Source organism: Sturnira hondurensis, unplaced genomic scaffold (genome assembly GCF_014824575.4).
Source record: "Sturnira hondurensis isolate 20B ecotype Veracruz unplaced genomic scaffold, ASM1482457v3 Scaffold0004257, whole genome shotgun sequence".
NCBI lineage: Eukaryota > Metazoa > Chordata > Mammalia > Chiroptera > Phyllostomidae > Sturnira > Sturnira hondurensis.
Window position 1 is genome coordinate 4,471,822 of NW_028076888.1, and position 12,282 is coordinate 4,484,103.

Genomic DNA, 12,282 nt, shown 5'->3' on the forward strand with positions numbered 1-12,282 from the left:
GAGGGTAGACGGGCTTTGCTGCGTCTCAAACGTAAGGTTCAGAAGTCCGGATAGCGTGGGGCCCGAATGCTGCGTCTCGTCACTGAGTCTACTCCTGCCACCTTCTCAAGCAACGCTGAGCCCTTCTCTGTCCCTCTGTGGCGCTTTGACCCTTTTGAGAATGATTGGAGGCAAGGGGGAACAATGCATTTCTTTTCCTGCAGAACCAGGTCTAAACAAAATCATGAACGTGGCCATTCATCTTGGTTCCTGGTGTGGTCCTCAGCCTCTTGTCCCGGTGTCTGCAGGATTCCTCCTGCACTACCTGAGCTGTAATGATCATGCCGGTTCCACAGAGCAGCGTGTTTCTGCCAGGGGGTCGGGAACCAGCCATGTAGAAGTCCTGGAGAATCTCTAAACCCAAACTCTGTACCTCCCCGGGACATGGGCTCCCAGTCTTGTTCCCGAGCTCTCTCGTCTGCTACGCACAGTCCCTGCCCTGCAGGTTGCAGGGCCCAGGGCCCGGGCTGCCAGCCTGTAACTCCATCCGGCAGCACCGCACTGTCCTCTGGCAGCAGAGCCCACCTGGCTCCCCTGGGGCGGGCAGGAAGTGCGGGGGAGTTCACGTCCACGGTTCACAGGTGGGACGCATCTGACACTGGCTCCCAGAGTTCTTTGCGGGAGGGAGGGGTAACCTCCGGCTGCCCCAGGTGGTCACTTCCCCACTCTGCTGGTATTTCCTGGGCCCCTCTCCACAGTAAACTGCTTTGGTTTGGATTCTTGTCTCAGGTTCAGAGGCACCCAAACTAAGATACTCCTGAATGATACTCCACCACCTGGGGTCCCACCTCCGATATTAGAGCCCCAGGAATCTGTTGGCTCCCTTCTCTGGCTAAACCACCCAGGTGGCACTGTGTCCACCCCATGCCCTTCCCCAGCACTTCCTGTGCACTGTCCTTCACTCCCTGTCCTGGTTTAGATCCTCTCCACTCATGGGGACATTGGCACATCGGCTCCCTAACTGGCCTCTCCCCCGGTGCCCCATCTGGCTCTCCCTGCATTGGGGAGAGAGCAGCACCTTGCTGCTTCATCCAGAGGGGGACCCCCCGTCCCTGTGAGCCCCCTGGGGAGGGCAAGGTGCAGCATTGGGCGAGGGGGGTTGTAGGACGGGCGCTGAAGGCAAACTCATCAATCCAGTCATTTAGGAAATATCTTCTGTGCTAGGCGCCGGGGCACAGAGGGGCCTGCCGCTGATTCATACGCTGCCTCACACCTGCTCAGCCTCTGGCTTCCTGGCAAATGCAGCCCTGGCAATGGCTGACCTGCCATTCGACCTGCTATCCCCCCCCATGTGCCACCGCCTCACCCTCCATGCAGGGAGAGACTGCCAAGCCAGTTCATGGATGGTCAGGCGAGGGGGGGTCTGTTCCCCTGAGCCCCCCACCACACCCCTGTCACTGCTGCCTGAGGGAATGGGGTGACAGAGCCTGGAAGTGCAGGGGAGACAATGGCCTGGAGGCGGGTGGACTGAGAGTGGAGGTGGACCCCTTTGACCAGTGACAGACGGGAGATGAAAAGAAGCCCACAGATAAAGCACCTGTGCCGTGGGTGGAATTATATGCCCCCTTCCAAAAGACACGTAGAGGTCCCAAAGCCCAAGAACCTCCAGATGGGGTCTCATTTGAAAATAGGGCCATTGCAGATGTTACTAGTTCAGATGAGTCACACTGGAGTAGGGTGAGCCCCCAATGCACTGTGCTGGGCGCCCTTACAAGTAGAGAGACGCACACGGACCGGAGACATGGCCACGTGGTGATGGAGGAGTGACACATCTGTGAGTGAGGGGAGCTGGCAGCCACCAGAAGTTGGATGAGGCCAGGAAGGACCGGCCCTTGAAGGTTTCAGAGGGAGCACGGCCCTGCCCACGCCTCCGTCTCAGACCTCTGGGCCAGAAACTGTGAGACAAGACTTTTCTGTTGCCAAGTGCCCCAGGCTGTGGCTTGTTCTCACAGCAGCAGCCCAGGGATCTGATACGGGGGCCTCAGCCTTTGCTCCCCCCCACAGGCGGCTCCAGGAAGCCCCCTGGAGAGGCTCAGCCTGACTGACCAGCCGCTAAGGTGGTTTTCCCAAACTGTGGCCAGGTGGTAACCCATCGCCTTGTATTTTCTCTCTGTGTCCTTCCCTGGGGTGGGCAGCCTCTGGGACAGCCCCAGGGAAGCTTGAATCCTGGTTCCCATGCCCTCCGTGTGGGCTGGACCTCGGGGATTTGTTGTTCCACTCATTTATATATGCACTGGTTGATTCTTGCATGTGCCCGGACCTGGGATCAAACCTGCAACCTTGGTGCATCAGGACGATGCTCTAACCGACTGGGCTCCCTGGCCAGGCCTCGGCCAGCCTCTTAATGACAGCCGGTGAGAGCCCGAGCAAGAAGTACCCAGCTAAGCAGGGCCACATCCCTGATCCGCAGAGACTATCAGATGGTAGACAGGTACTGTTTTAAGTCGCTAAGGTTTGGGGTAGTTTGTCCCACAGCAATAGTTAACTACTACGCCACCTCACTCCTATTGATCTGGGACCCCCATACAGCTTTAGCAAACGAGTTTCTCCTTGGGCCTTGTGTTCTAGGGAACCTGCTCCCGCTTCCCATCCCTGGGGCCTTCATATTGTGCCAAAGAAGCTGAAGAGTGTTTTCAAAGTCAGAAGCAACCCTCACCCAACATGCAACAGGGTCTAACCCATTTCTCCCAACTGGGGCTTCTGCTGAAGCCCTCTTGGGTCTGACAGGCTCACGCCAGGTGTGTGATGGGCTTCTCCTCCCAGTTAGGCACACACGTGACTTCGCTTCACTGGGTCTTACGGCTCCCCAGAGCAGCCCAAAGCACCCCGTGATCCCTCCAGAGGGTCGTGAAGCCAGACTCGGCCTGAAACTGGAGGTGCCCCGAGTCTGGGGCCTCCCACCACTTATGATGCCCATTCTGTGCGTGACTAATGTGACTCTTTCCAGTAACAAGGGAATAAAGCCTTTTGCTTTTTCAGCCAGTGGGAGAGGAGGGGGCGGATCGGTTCCCTGCGCCTTTTGCTTTTGCTCTCACTAGTACGGGCTGGCTCCTAAAGGCCCCACCGAAAGCTGCCTCTCCACACACAGCCCAAAGTTGAGCAGGAGGGTGGAAATGAAGAGAAACTTTACATCCAGCCATTCGTTTGTTTGTTTCAGGCTCAAGTCCAAGGCTTTACTGGGATTTGGGGTAACGTGTGTATTTGGGACTCGTCTGCTTTCTGGGTCCAGTTAGTGCAGGAGCGGGTATTGGTTCTATACAAAGTTCTCAGGGCAGCTAAACCGATTATTCTCTTTGTTGCCAACCCCTCCTGCAAACGAAAAGACAGAGCCAACCCTGGCTAACAAGAAACTCCACAGATGACACCCGTGTCCCACCCCAGTTTCGCTCTGGGAGAAGAAAAATGACTTCCATAAAATGAGCTGGGTGGATTTTGGAATTCTCTTTCTAGAACCTTGGACAGGACTTCTGCTTCTCCTTGGGCTACCTGCAGACCGCAGACGTGGCTCAGCACGGAGCAGCAGCTGGCATGCTTGGAGGCCACCTGCCCTGACGCCCTTCCAGAGGTCTCTGCTGGCATCAAAGGCTTGTCTTAAAGGGCATCTCCAGGAGATGGGCCGTGTGACGCAGGCAGCTGGGAGCACCACTTCCTCCCAGCGTGGCTGCTCGCTGAATCCTCTTGGCTAATAATAACCCTGCCAACCAAGCAATTAAGCTCTGAGCACATGCCAGGGGCTTGTCAGGATGCGATGGCCCTTTGCGGCGAGAGCTCCTACTCAGAACTGCAGCCTTCTCGATTTCAAGTTGAGTCTGCCTGACCCGAGGCACTTCCTGAAGAGCCCTCCTTTTTCCTTCCGTCTTAGAATAAACCCACCCTGGACACCTCTCAGGAGATCTTGCCCCATCCGGCCCTGAAGTCCTGCCCTTGATATCTGATTAGCCAAGGAACGAGCACTGTGGGGCAGGGGCCTGGCCAGCATGCACCGGTCATCAACACGCATTTCCCAAGCTCCTGTGGAGATGCGGTTGGGTGCAGCAACAGGTCATGGAGGTTGGAGGTAGCATTTTGGGGGGGACAGTCTACACACTCCGACTTGTCAAGCACACAGAGCTCCGGCATCCAGGCAGGGGTAGGCAGCCTGAGAGGCAGGGAATAGGCATGCATTTCACCAGGGCCAGTGCCTAAGGGGCTTGTCAGGAACCGCGCTGCTAAGCAGCAGCATATCGGTGAAACGGGTTAAGGACATGGGCGTTGGTGTCAGACCTGGGGTTCAAGTCCTAGTTCTGTGCTCATGACCTTGGGCAAGTGACATTTGTGCTTAGCCTCAGTTCTGTTCCTTCGGGAATGGGAATGCTACCCCTCGCCTCCTGGGGACATCACAAGCTTCTAACTCGAAGGATCTGAGGTCCTATGAGTGGTGAGATGAAAACAGGCATTCTCTCAGGGCCCGTCTCCCCTGACACCTCGGAGGGGCTGTGGAGCAGGAAGTGGGGGGGCGAGCTCTGCAGAGGAACAACTGTGCCCCCCCAACTTTTCCTGGTGTTCGTGTTTGGGAGCTGAATTCTTGGGGCGTTTTTCACATTCGGATCCAGCTGGCTCGGTACTCTCAAAAATAACTTGCTTTTCGCCTGATTGCCGAGAGCGAGAGCCAAGCTGGGGCAGCCCTGTTGGAGGGAGAGGTTCTGCCCTCGTGGCCGATGAGTCAGGTGTGAGGCCAGCTTGAGCATCTGGACTAATTTGTCCCCCGGCATCCGGCTGCCTGCCATTTCCTCCTCTCCCACCCTTATTTGGGGCCCTGACAGCTGAGCCATAAACCAACTGGGTGACTGAGCCTTCACCCTCCTCCGCTTCCCGTCACCCTCCTCCGCTTCCCGGCACGGGTCCCCGTTGCCCAGGAGAAAGAAGCCCGAGGCATCACATCGAGATAACCAAGGGCTCTTTTTTGCTCTTCTCACACCTTTGAAGTGGGAACCTCTTGAGGCAAATCAACAAGAATGTGGTTATTGCAGCCTAGGTCCCCGGGGCTTGCGGGGGCTGCTCAAGGCGGAGGGGCTGTGAAGGGCTCTGCTGGACTGATAACTTTAAAAGGGCATCTTCTGCTGGCTCCTCACTCGGCTGCTTTATCGCTGCAAGTGACAGAATGGGGAGGGTTCTGTCCCTCTTGCGCTCTTGGAGAGCCGGGGGGCTATAAAAAGAGGAGGCGCAGGGCAGCTGGGAGACAGAGACAGACGGAGACGAACCGCGACTGTCGGTAGAGGGACGCCGGAGAGGAGAGAAAAGGCGACAAGCGGCAGAGCACTCCTTGAACGACGCCGGCATGGGCTCCTTCTTCACCATCACGAGCTTCCTCCTCTTTCTGGCGTTGCAGCTCCCAGGGCAAAGCAGAGCCAACCCTGTGTACAGCTCCATGTCCAACGCTGACCTGATGGATTTCAAGGTAGGGCCAGGAAGGGGGCATGGTCTGGGGCCAGGGGGCTCTGTGACACTGCCCGTCGCTGAGACCTCTTTCTTTCCCCGTGTTTTCCTTCTGTAAAGAACTTGCTGGACCATCTGGAGGACAAGGTGCCTATAGAGGATGAGTTCATGCCCCCACAAGTGCTCAGTGAGCAGAATGAGGAAGCTGGGGCAGCGCTCAGCCCCCTCTCTGAGGTGCCTCCCTGGACTGGGGAGGTCACCCCAGTCCAGAGAGACGGGGCTGCCCTTGGGCAGGGCCCCTGGGACTCCTCTGAGAGGTCTGCCCTCCTGAAAAACAAGCTGAGGGCGCTGCTCGCCGCTCCTCGGAGCCTGCGGAGGTCCAGCTGCTTCGGGGGCAGGATGGACAGGATTGGAGCCCAGAGTGGACTGGGCTGCAACAGCTTCCGGGTAAGAGGAACTGGGGTTGGACATGGGGTGGCAGGAAGGAAACTGTGGGTTCCTGGAGTCTCACAGCCCATCACAGATGACCACCAGGGGATGCCTTCGGCAGGAAGGGGCCAGCGTAGAAGCTCACTTCCTTGCAAGTTTCTGCCCCTACCTGGCGGGTGTCCCAAAAACGTAGGGCTGAGAGCATCATCCTTAGCTTGCTGAGAAAATGCTGAGGAAAAAAAGTGACTCCCATGAGCACATGTTCACGGGGCCAGGACACCCTCACCCTGAGGACTGGCAGGTCACTCTCCTCCCCAGAACTGTCAGATCCCAAAGGTCAATGGAAATGGGCCAGTGCTGACCTTGTAAGCGTCTTATGAGCAACTTGTTTATCAGTTCATGCAACTCAGAGGGCCTTCAGGCTAAGCGGGGGCTGGTGGGAAGTGAGCACAATCCCACGAAGCTGTGAAGGGCATGTATTTTTTGGATGCCTGGTGCAGCCAGGACACCAAGCCAAACATGTCTGTGTTTCCTTTGTAGTACCGAAGATAACAGCCAGGCCCGGGCAGACTTCAGAGGCCTGCGTCCCCTGGGGTCTTCTGCTCCACCTTGTACCATCTCATTGCCGTCAAGTGGAATTGTGACCAGCACCCTGTCCGAGCCGCCTGTCCACATTTCTCACCTTTGATGCTAACTGTAGATGATGTGGTCTAACTGTGGCTTCCCCGCCTCTCCCACCCCGTGCATTAACATTGTAGGGTAAACCCTCACCTGTGATTGAAGGAGGTTTGAAAACGAATAAACTTCAGCACCATGGACAGAAGCCAACCCCCTGGGCGTGCTTTCTTTGTTTCCCTGGGGAAGAGAATTCAGCCGGCCAGTCCTTATCACCTCCCTTTTGTCAGTGAGAAGAATGCTCAATGCCTTTCTTCCGACTTTCAAAAGCGACGAACAAACTTTGTCTTTAGAGCAATTCTAGGTGCACAGAAAAGTGAGCAGGAAGTGGGGATTTCCCACAGACGCCCCTCTGCTCACACGCTCAGCCTCCTCTGCTACCCGCATGCCCTCCGGGGGGGCAGGGGGTTGTTTGATAGTTGAAGCGCCAGCCAGCACGGACAGGACACATGGTTCTCACCCCAACGCCACAGTTTATGCAGAGGTCGTTCGTGGTGGTGTGTGTCCTGTGGATTTGGACAAATCCTTCCTTCCTTATTATTTTTTTGGGGGGGGGATGGGTTGGGATTCAAACTGCAGTTTTCAACCTGCTCTCACTCCAGCTCATCCCAGATCCTGAAGAAGCCCCCAGAGACGGAAAGGGCACTGCTTTTTTAGAGTTGCTCCTATTCAGGGCCCTTAATTATTAAAAAGAAAACTTTGAAACATCTAAGCTTTCTTCCCCCCTGGTTACAACTAACGTAGCTGGTATGCAATAGACAATTTTTGCACACCTAGTACTTTTTGGTTTTTTTAAAGAACATTTATATAATGAGGGCACTGAATTTTCTGAGACATTTTGCTAGTTACCTGCTGTAGCTGAGTGAATTGCACTTTCAGTTTTAAGAAGAGGAAGCACCTGGCTGGTTTAGCTCAGTGGATTGAGTACAGGCCTATGAACCAGAAGATCATGGTTCAATTCCCAGTCAGGGAACATGCCTGGGTTATGGACCAGTCGCCAGCAGGGGGCACATGAGAGGCACCATACATTAATAGTTCCCTCTCTCCTTCTCTTCCCCTCTAAATTTTTTTAAAAGAGGCAAAGAATTTGGGTTCAAAAGCTGAGCAAAGTGAAGGGAGAAATGTTTGCTATGCTGACACACTGCACTGCAAGTTTATGTGCCTTTTGGGTACTAACCTATTTGTACCAATTGGCATCGTCTTTCCCTAATTCAGGCCCAAAGTGCCTGGACTTGCAGATTTCACTGGGGTGGGAGGCCCTGGAGAAGATGGTGTCTTTGTATCAGCTTCTGAAAATGTATCCACCGGGTCCACCTGCAACAGAGGGTGGTTCTCTGACCCGTTCCCCACCCTCCCCACCCTTCCCTCCCCGTGCCTCACTCTCTGTATCAGCTGCTGTGACCCTCCTCCTCCACCTAAGCCATCACTTCTCCGTGCCCTCGCTCATGCTGCCCCTTCCACCTGGAATATGCTTCATCCGGTGCTCCCGAGAACAGCTACTCACTCTTCCTCAAGGCTCACTGGGAATGCCACTTACTCCCTGAAACCTTCCCTGACACCACGCGCCCAGCATAAGCTCCACTCCCCACTGGCAGTGCCAGGTGCAGGACTACTTTAATAGGGCACAATGCCTTGGAAGGCAAGTTCTTTGAGGGCAAATGCCTTTTCAGCACCCTCTGTAAATGTTGGTCAAACTGTCTTGGTCTTGTACGGATATCGGGAAGACGTGACAAAGTGGCAACTTACTCCTCGTAGAGGGTGGGGAAGCCAGAAGTGAACTGATGGTTGGGGGAGGGGGAGGGGGGTAGGGAGAACTCTGACCTGATCACTTGCAGTAAGAAGGTTACTCATGTGGACTTCAAGCTCAGAAGGGCGGGAAACTGAGCAGCAGGGGACTCACAAGGATGAGGGCAGAGAAGTGGAGAAGTGTCCAGACCTGGCGCTGGGGTCAGGCGCTGGAGGAATGAATGGGAGATGCTGGGAGGGAAGGGTGGAGAGCTGGGTGTCACCGCGACACAGTGGCTGAAAGTGCCAAATACACAGAAAATGCCCCCGGAACTTGGGGACAGGTGGAGGGGGCTGCCTGACAGACCATTTCTACCGCTGCTGCAATGGCAACTTGAAGCAGATGCATCAGAGAGCAAGTCCCGCTTCTGGCAAAACCAGAAGCAAACAGAAAGCCGTGACACATGGCGCCGACAGAAGCCGGCCAGAGGGCTGGACACGTGCAGACTCGGCGTGGATGTCGTTGCTCCTGGCTGGCTCACGGGGGATGTCAGTGGGCAAATTCCTCAACACAGCACTTCGGAGACTCTGAGTGGACTCTCCACCGGCTGCCTGGGAAGCAGCCGCTGAGGGAACAGGCACATTTGCAAAGGAGAAAAGGACGGTGAACATGATCTGACAGTGCCCGTGTGAGGGGGAAACAGAGGGGCAGCTCCGCAATGTTTGCCAGGACCCACGGGACTCAACCGCTTACTAAGGGGGTGCGTGGACCCCTGCGAATGAAGACACCTGCTGGGAAAACTCTGCGAAGAGAGAGCTGAGACCACGCAACTGCCGTCTAGCTGTGCAGCTCGTACGCACCAGTGAGAGATGGTGTAAGGCAAAACCACATGCTACTTTAAAGGAGCACCGGGGAGACCAAAGGCTAGAGACAGATGAAGACGTTTTACTCTGACGTGGTAAGGTTATAATGAGAACGTCCAAGTTCCAAACCTTCAAATAAAAATAGGATTTTACAAATTAAAAAAACACCATTTACACACACAGTGGAATGAGCAAACATCACCGTACAAACCAACAGTGCAAACGGAAACAAGTACGCCACGGCCGTCACGACGACCAAGGCCCACAGGAGCTGTGAGGCAATGCTGCTCGCAGATCCCACAGGCCAGGAGGCTTTCTGGTCACCAGGCTGTGTCAGTGTGCGACTTCACATCAGAATTGTCCTATGGGTGGCTGGGGTGAGCAAGCATCCAGTCCAGCCAGGAGTCGCTAGTTAAACAAGGTCACGAGCCAATCACCGGCAGAGTGCAAAGGCCCACAGCCCTGGGGACTCTCCCCCCAACTTCCCCACCTACTTCAGCAGGGGAGCCATGAAGCACCAGGCTGGAGACAAAATGCAACCACCTCTAGCCACCCCAGAGCCCTCTGTGCAGCTTTATCTGTCAAGGGATCACATCCCCGGGAGGCCGTGGGGCTGGAGGGACCAGGTGCAAGCTGAAAACGCAGGCTTCTAACAGAAACCGAATGCGCGAGGCTAACAGCTGTTTTGCTACAAAGGCGGGCAGTGGCTGTCTTTGGGCTTATCTGGAAAGGACAGCTTCCAGAGGACGGGATGTGTGTCCTTCCAGAGGGGCCTGGGTGTGGGTCCTCCCTGGTGGCTGTGCAGGGAGTTCGGGGTGAGAAAGGTATTGCATCTATCTCTGGGCTATGCTGATGGAAACAAGGTATCTTGGTGGCTTAAGAGCAATGCGATGTGCATGGGGGTAAATTCTGACGACATTCCCCTGGTGGCTCTGGGGAGCACCGGGTGGCCCGGGCCTGGATGCCAGAGGCCCTCCCGCAGGACATCAGCCCCTCCAGTCTCTGTTGAGGGCTGGGAAAGCGGACTCCACCCATGACCCGTGCCACTGGCTCCCTTCTTCATTAAAGGGATGGGTAAGGTGGCCAAAACTCTGAATGCTGCTTTAAAATAAAGTGGCAGTTGGTTCAACACCATCACATTTAGAAGGGCTTGCCTTTTTTGGTCCCTGTGATTTCCCGAACAATTTATTGGGGGTTTCTGCCACATTTTACGAACAATTGCATCCAGGGATGCTGAAAAACTTAGGCCTCTAAGTACTTCTGATCAAAGAGATAAGAAAATAGCCCTGGCTGGTGCAGCTCAGTGGATTGAGCACAAGTCTGTGAACCAAAGGGTCACCGGTTCAATTCCCAGTAAGGGCACGTGCCTGGGTTGCAGAGCCAGGTCCCCCATTAGGGGATGTGTGAGAGGCAACACACACTGATGTTTCTCCCTCTCTTTCTCCCTCCCTTCCCCCTCTCTGTAAAAAATAAATAAATAAAATCTTAAAAAAAAATAGCAAGGAGGGGGCCAGAGTCTACTAGAAAAGATCCTGAACCAGTCCCTCACTGAAATGAAATTATTCAGCAGAATGCGTTGAACACAAGACCTGAGCCCCTCACCCCATCCCCTCCACCCCCTCAGCTGAAGGAGTCTTGGCATGGAAGTCACCTTGAGGAGGAAGGCAAGACAGCAGTGTCGCCGGGGCAACACAGTCTTCACACTTCCACGATTAAAACTGAATGTTAGATGCAGATGGACGCCACCTTGAGCTCCGGAGCACACCTGCTACAGGCTGCCCCACGGCCGGGAGGCTGACAAACGCACAGAGAGCAGGAGGAGGAGGCCAGTGAGAGCAAGGGCCCGACACTCAGACGCCCACTTCAGGGGCCAGCACTGAGGCCCAGCAGCCTGGAGAGAAACCGAGTCACCGAAAGACACGGGGAGGCTTCCCATGTGCAATGCTGACCCCTTTGGGCACAGCCCGGCAGAAGTGCCCGGCCCCCCCCCCTCCAGGCAGACCCCTCCTGATGTTTCCATTTCTGAGCCCCTCAGTAGGCAGGGGTTTCGTGACAGCAGAGAGGTGACGGAGGTTTACGAAGGGCCCTCTGCTTTGTCACCAACACCTGGGCTTTTCCAGCCGGAACACGCACCTTGCAGCGGCTACTGCCCCAGGGCTCACTGCTTTCCGCCTTAGAGGCCACTGCACTGCTCTCCAGAGCCAGGCAATCCGTCTGGGGTGCTGCCTTGGTGTGTTCGGGGCAGGGCGGGGCAGGGCGGGGCAGGGGACACCAGGGTCCTTGGAGAGGGGCTGTGGCCGCTTTTCCAGGGAGACGCAGGCACAAATGAAGGGGGCTTTCTTGCCGCCCAGCTTTCCGTTTGCAGACTATTAGTGGGGAGTACTTTATGCAGCTGGAGGTCCCGGCTCCACGGAGACTGAGGCCACAGGGGCCAGACCAGAGCCCCGCAGCTCACACCCCAGAAGCAGAGCAGGTCCCTTCAAATGAACAGGTATCGAGCCGAGAGGCCCAGTGCAGGAAGGCCTCCAGGGCACAGGGGGCTGTTTCCTCAATGCCCAATTCCTGAATTTAGTAATTCACTTAATTTGCAACTGATTCCCCCCAGTATCTGCCTGGGCCACAGCCCCTCCCATCAGAGTTTAAGGCAACAGCGGGGTTCCCTAGGAAAGCAGCAGGGAGCAGGAACAATGCACTGGAGCCCCCCTCCAGTGAGGCCCACCACCTGCCTGCTCTGGCCCCAGCATTACTGGGGTCGAGGGGCTGCGGCCTGTGCGGACACTGGATGGGGGCCTCGGGGAGCAGGAAACGGGAAGGTACTGCTGAGCACGGCACACAGGCCGACCCTGGGATCTCCGACCAGGAAAGTGTTCGATGACTGCAGGCTTTCCGAGTGAGGGGTGACTGGGGATGTACTGAGCCCTGGGAGGGCCTCCACCCACTGTGGCGGGGGACAGAGCGGCTGCCTCCCCAGGGCGCCCCAGGAGGGGGTAGGCTGGCCCGAGCGTGAGGCCGCCGAGCTGGGCCCTCAGACGGTCTGGTAGTGCTGCCGCAGTCGGGCCTGCAGGAACTCGTCTGTCAGGTTGTGTCGGGTGACGATGCCCACGATCTAGGACAAGGAGGAAAGACCCGAGTCAC

The 12,282-nt window shown here is 56.1% G+C and overlaps 2 protein-coding genes across 2 annotated transcripts in view; one reads left to right on the forward strand and one right to left on the reverse strand.

Moving 5' to 3' along the window:
* Window positions 1–5,159: 5,159 nt before the first annotated feature.
* On the forward strand, window positions 5,160–6,686 carry NPPA (natriuretic peptide A). Its single transcript, XM_037045322.1, has 3 exons — window positions 5,160–5,476; window positions 5,575–5,901; window positions 6,424–6,686. Exons 1-3 carry the CDS (start codon window positions 5,357–5,359, stop codon window positions 6,433–6,435), a joined length of 459 nt encoding a protein of 152 aa, XP_036901217.1. The 5' UTR covers window positions 5,160–5,356; the 3' UTR covers window positions 6,436–6,686.
* Window positions 6,687–10,637: 3,951 nt separating this feature from the next.
* The window catches only part of CLCN6 (Cl-/H+ antiporter 6), a 32,234-nt gene continuing 30,589 nt past the window's right edge, over window positions 10,638–12,282 (reverse strand). Inside the window, exon 23 of the mRNA XM_037045211.1 lies at window positions 10,638–12,253. Within this exon, the coding sequence (XP_036901106.1) occupies window positions 12,173–12,253 (81 nt within the window). The 3' untranslated portion in view covers window positions 10,638–12,172. The remainder of the gene's footprint in view (window positions 12,254–12,282) is intronic.

Bases quoted from the DNA above. Each gene is read 5' to 3' on its own strand.
- NPPA (XM_037045322.1), top strand. From the start codon at position 5,357: ATGGGCTCCTTCTTCACCATCACGAGCTTCCTCCTCTTTCTGGCGTTG. The intron at 5,477-5,574 runs GTAGGGCCAGGA...CCTTCTGTAAAG, and splicing joins CTGACCTGATGGATTTCAAG to AACTTGCTGGACCATCTGGA.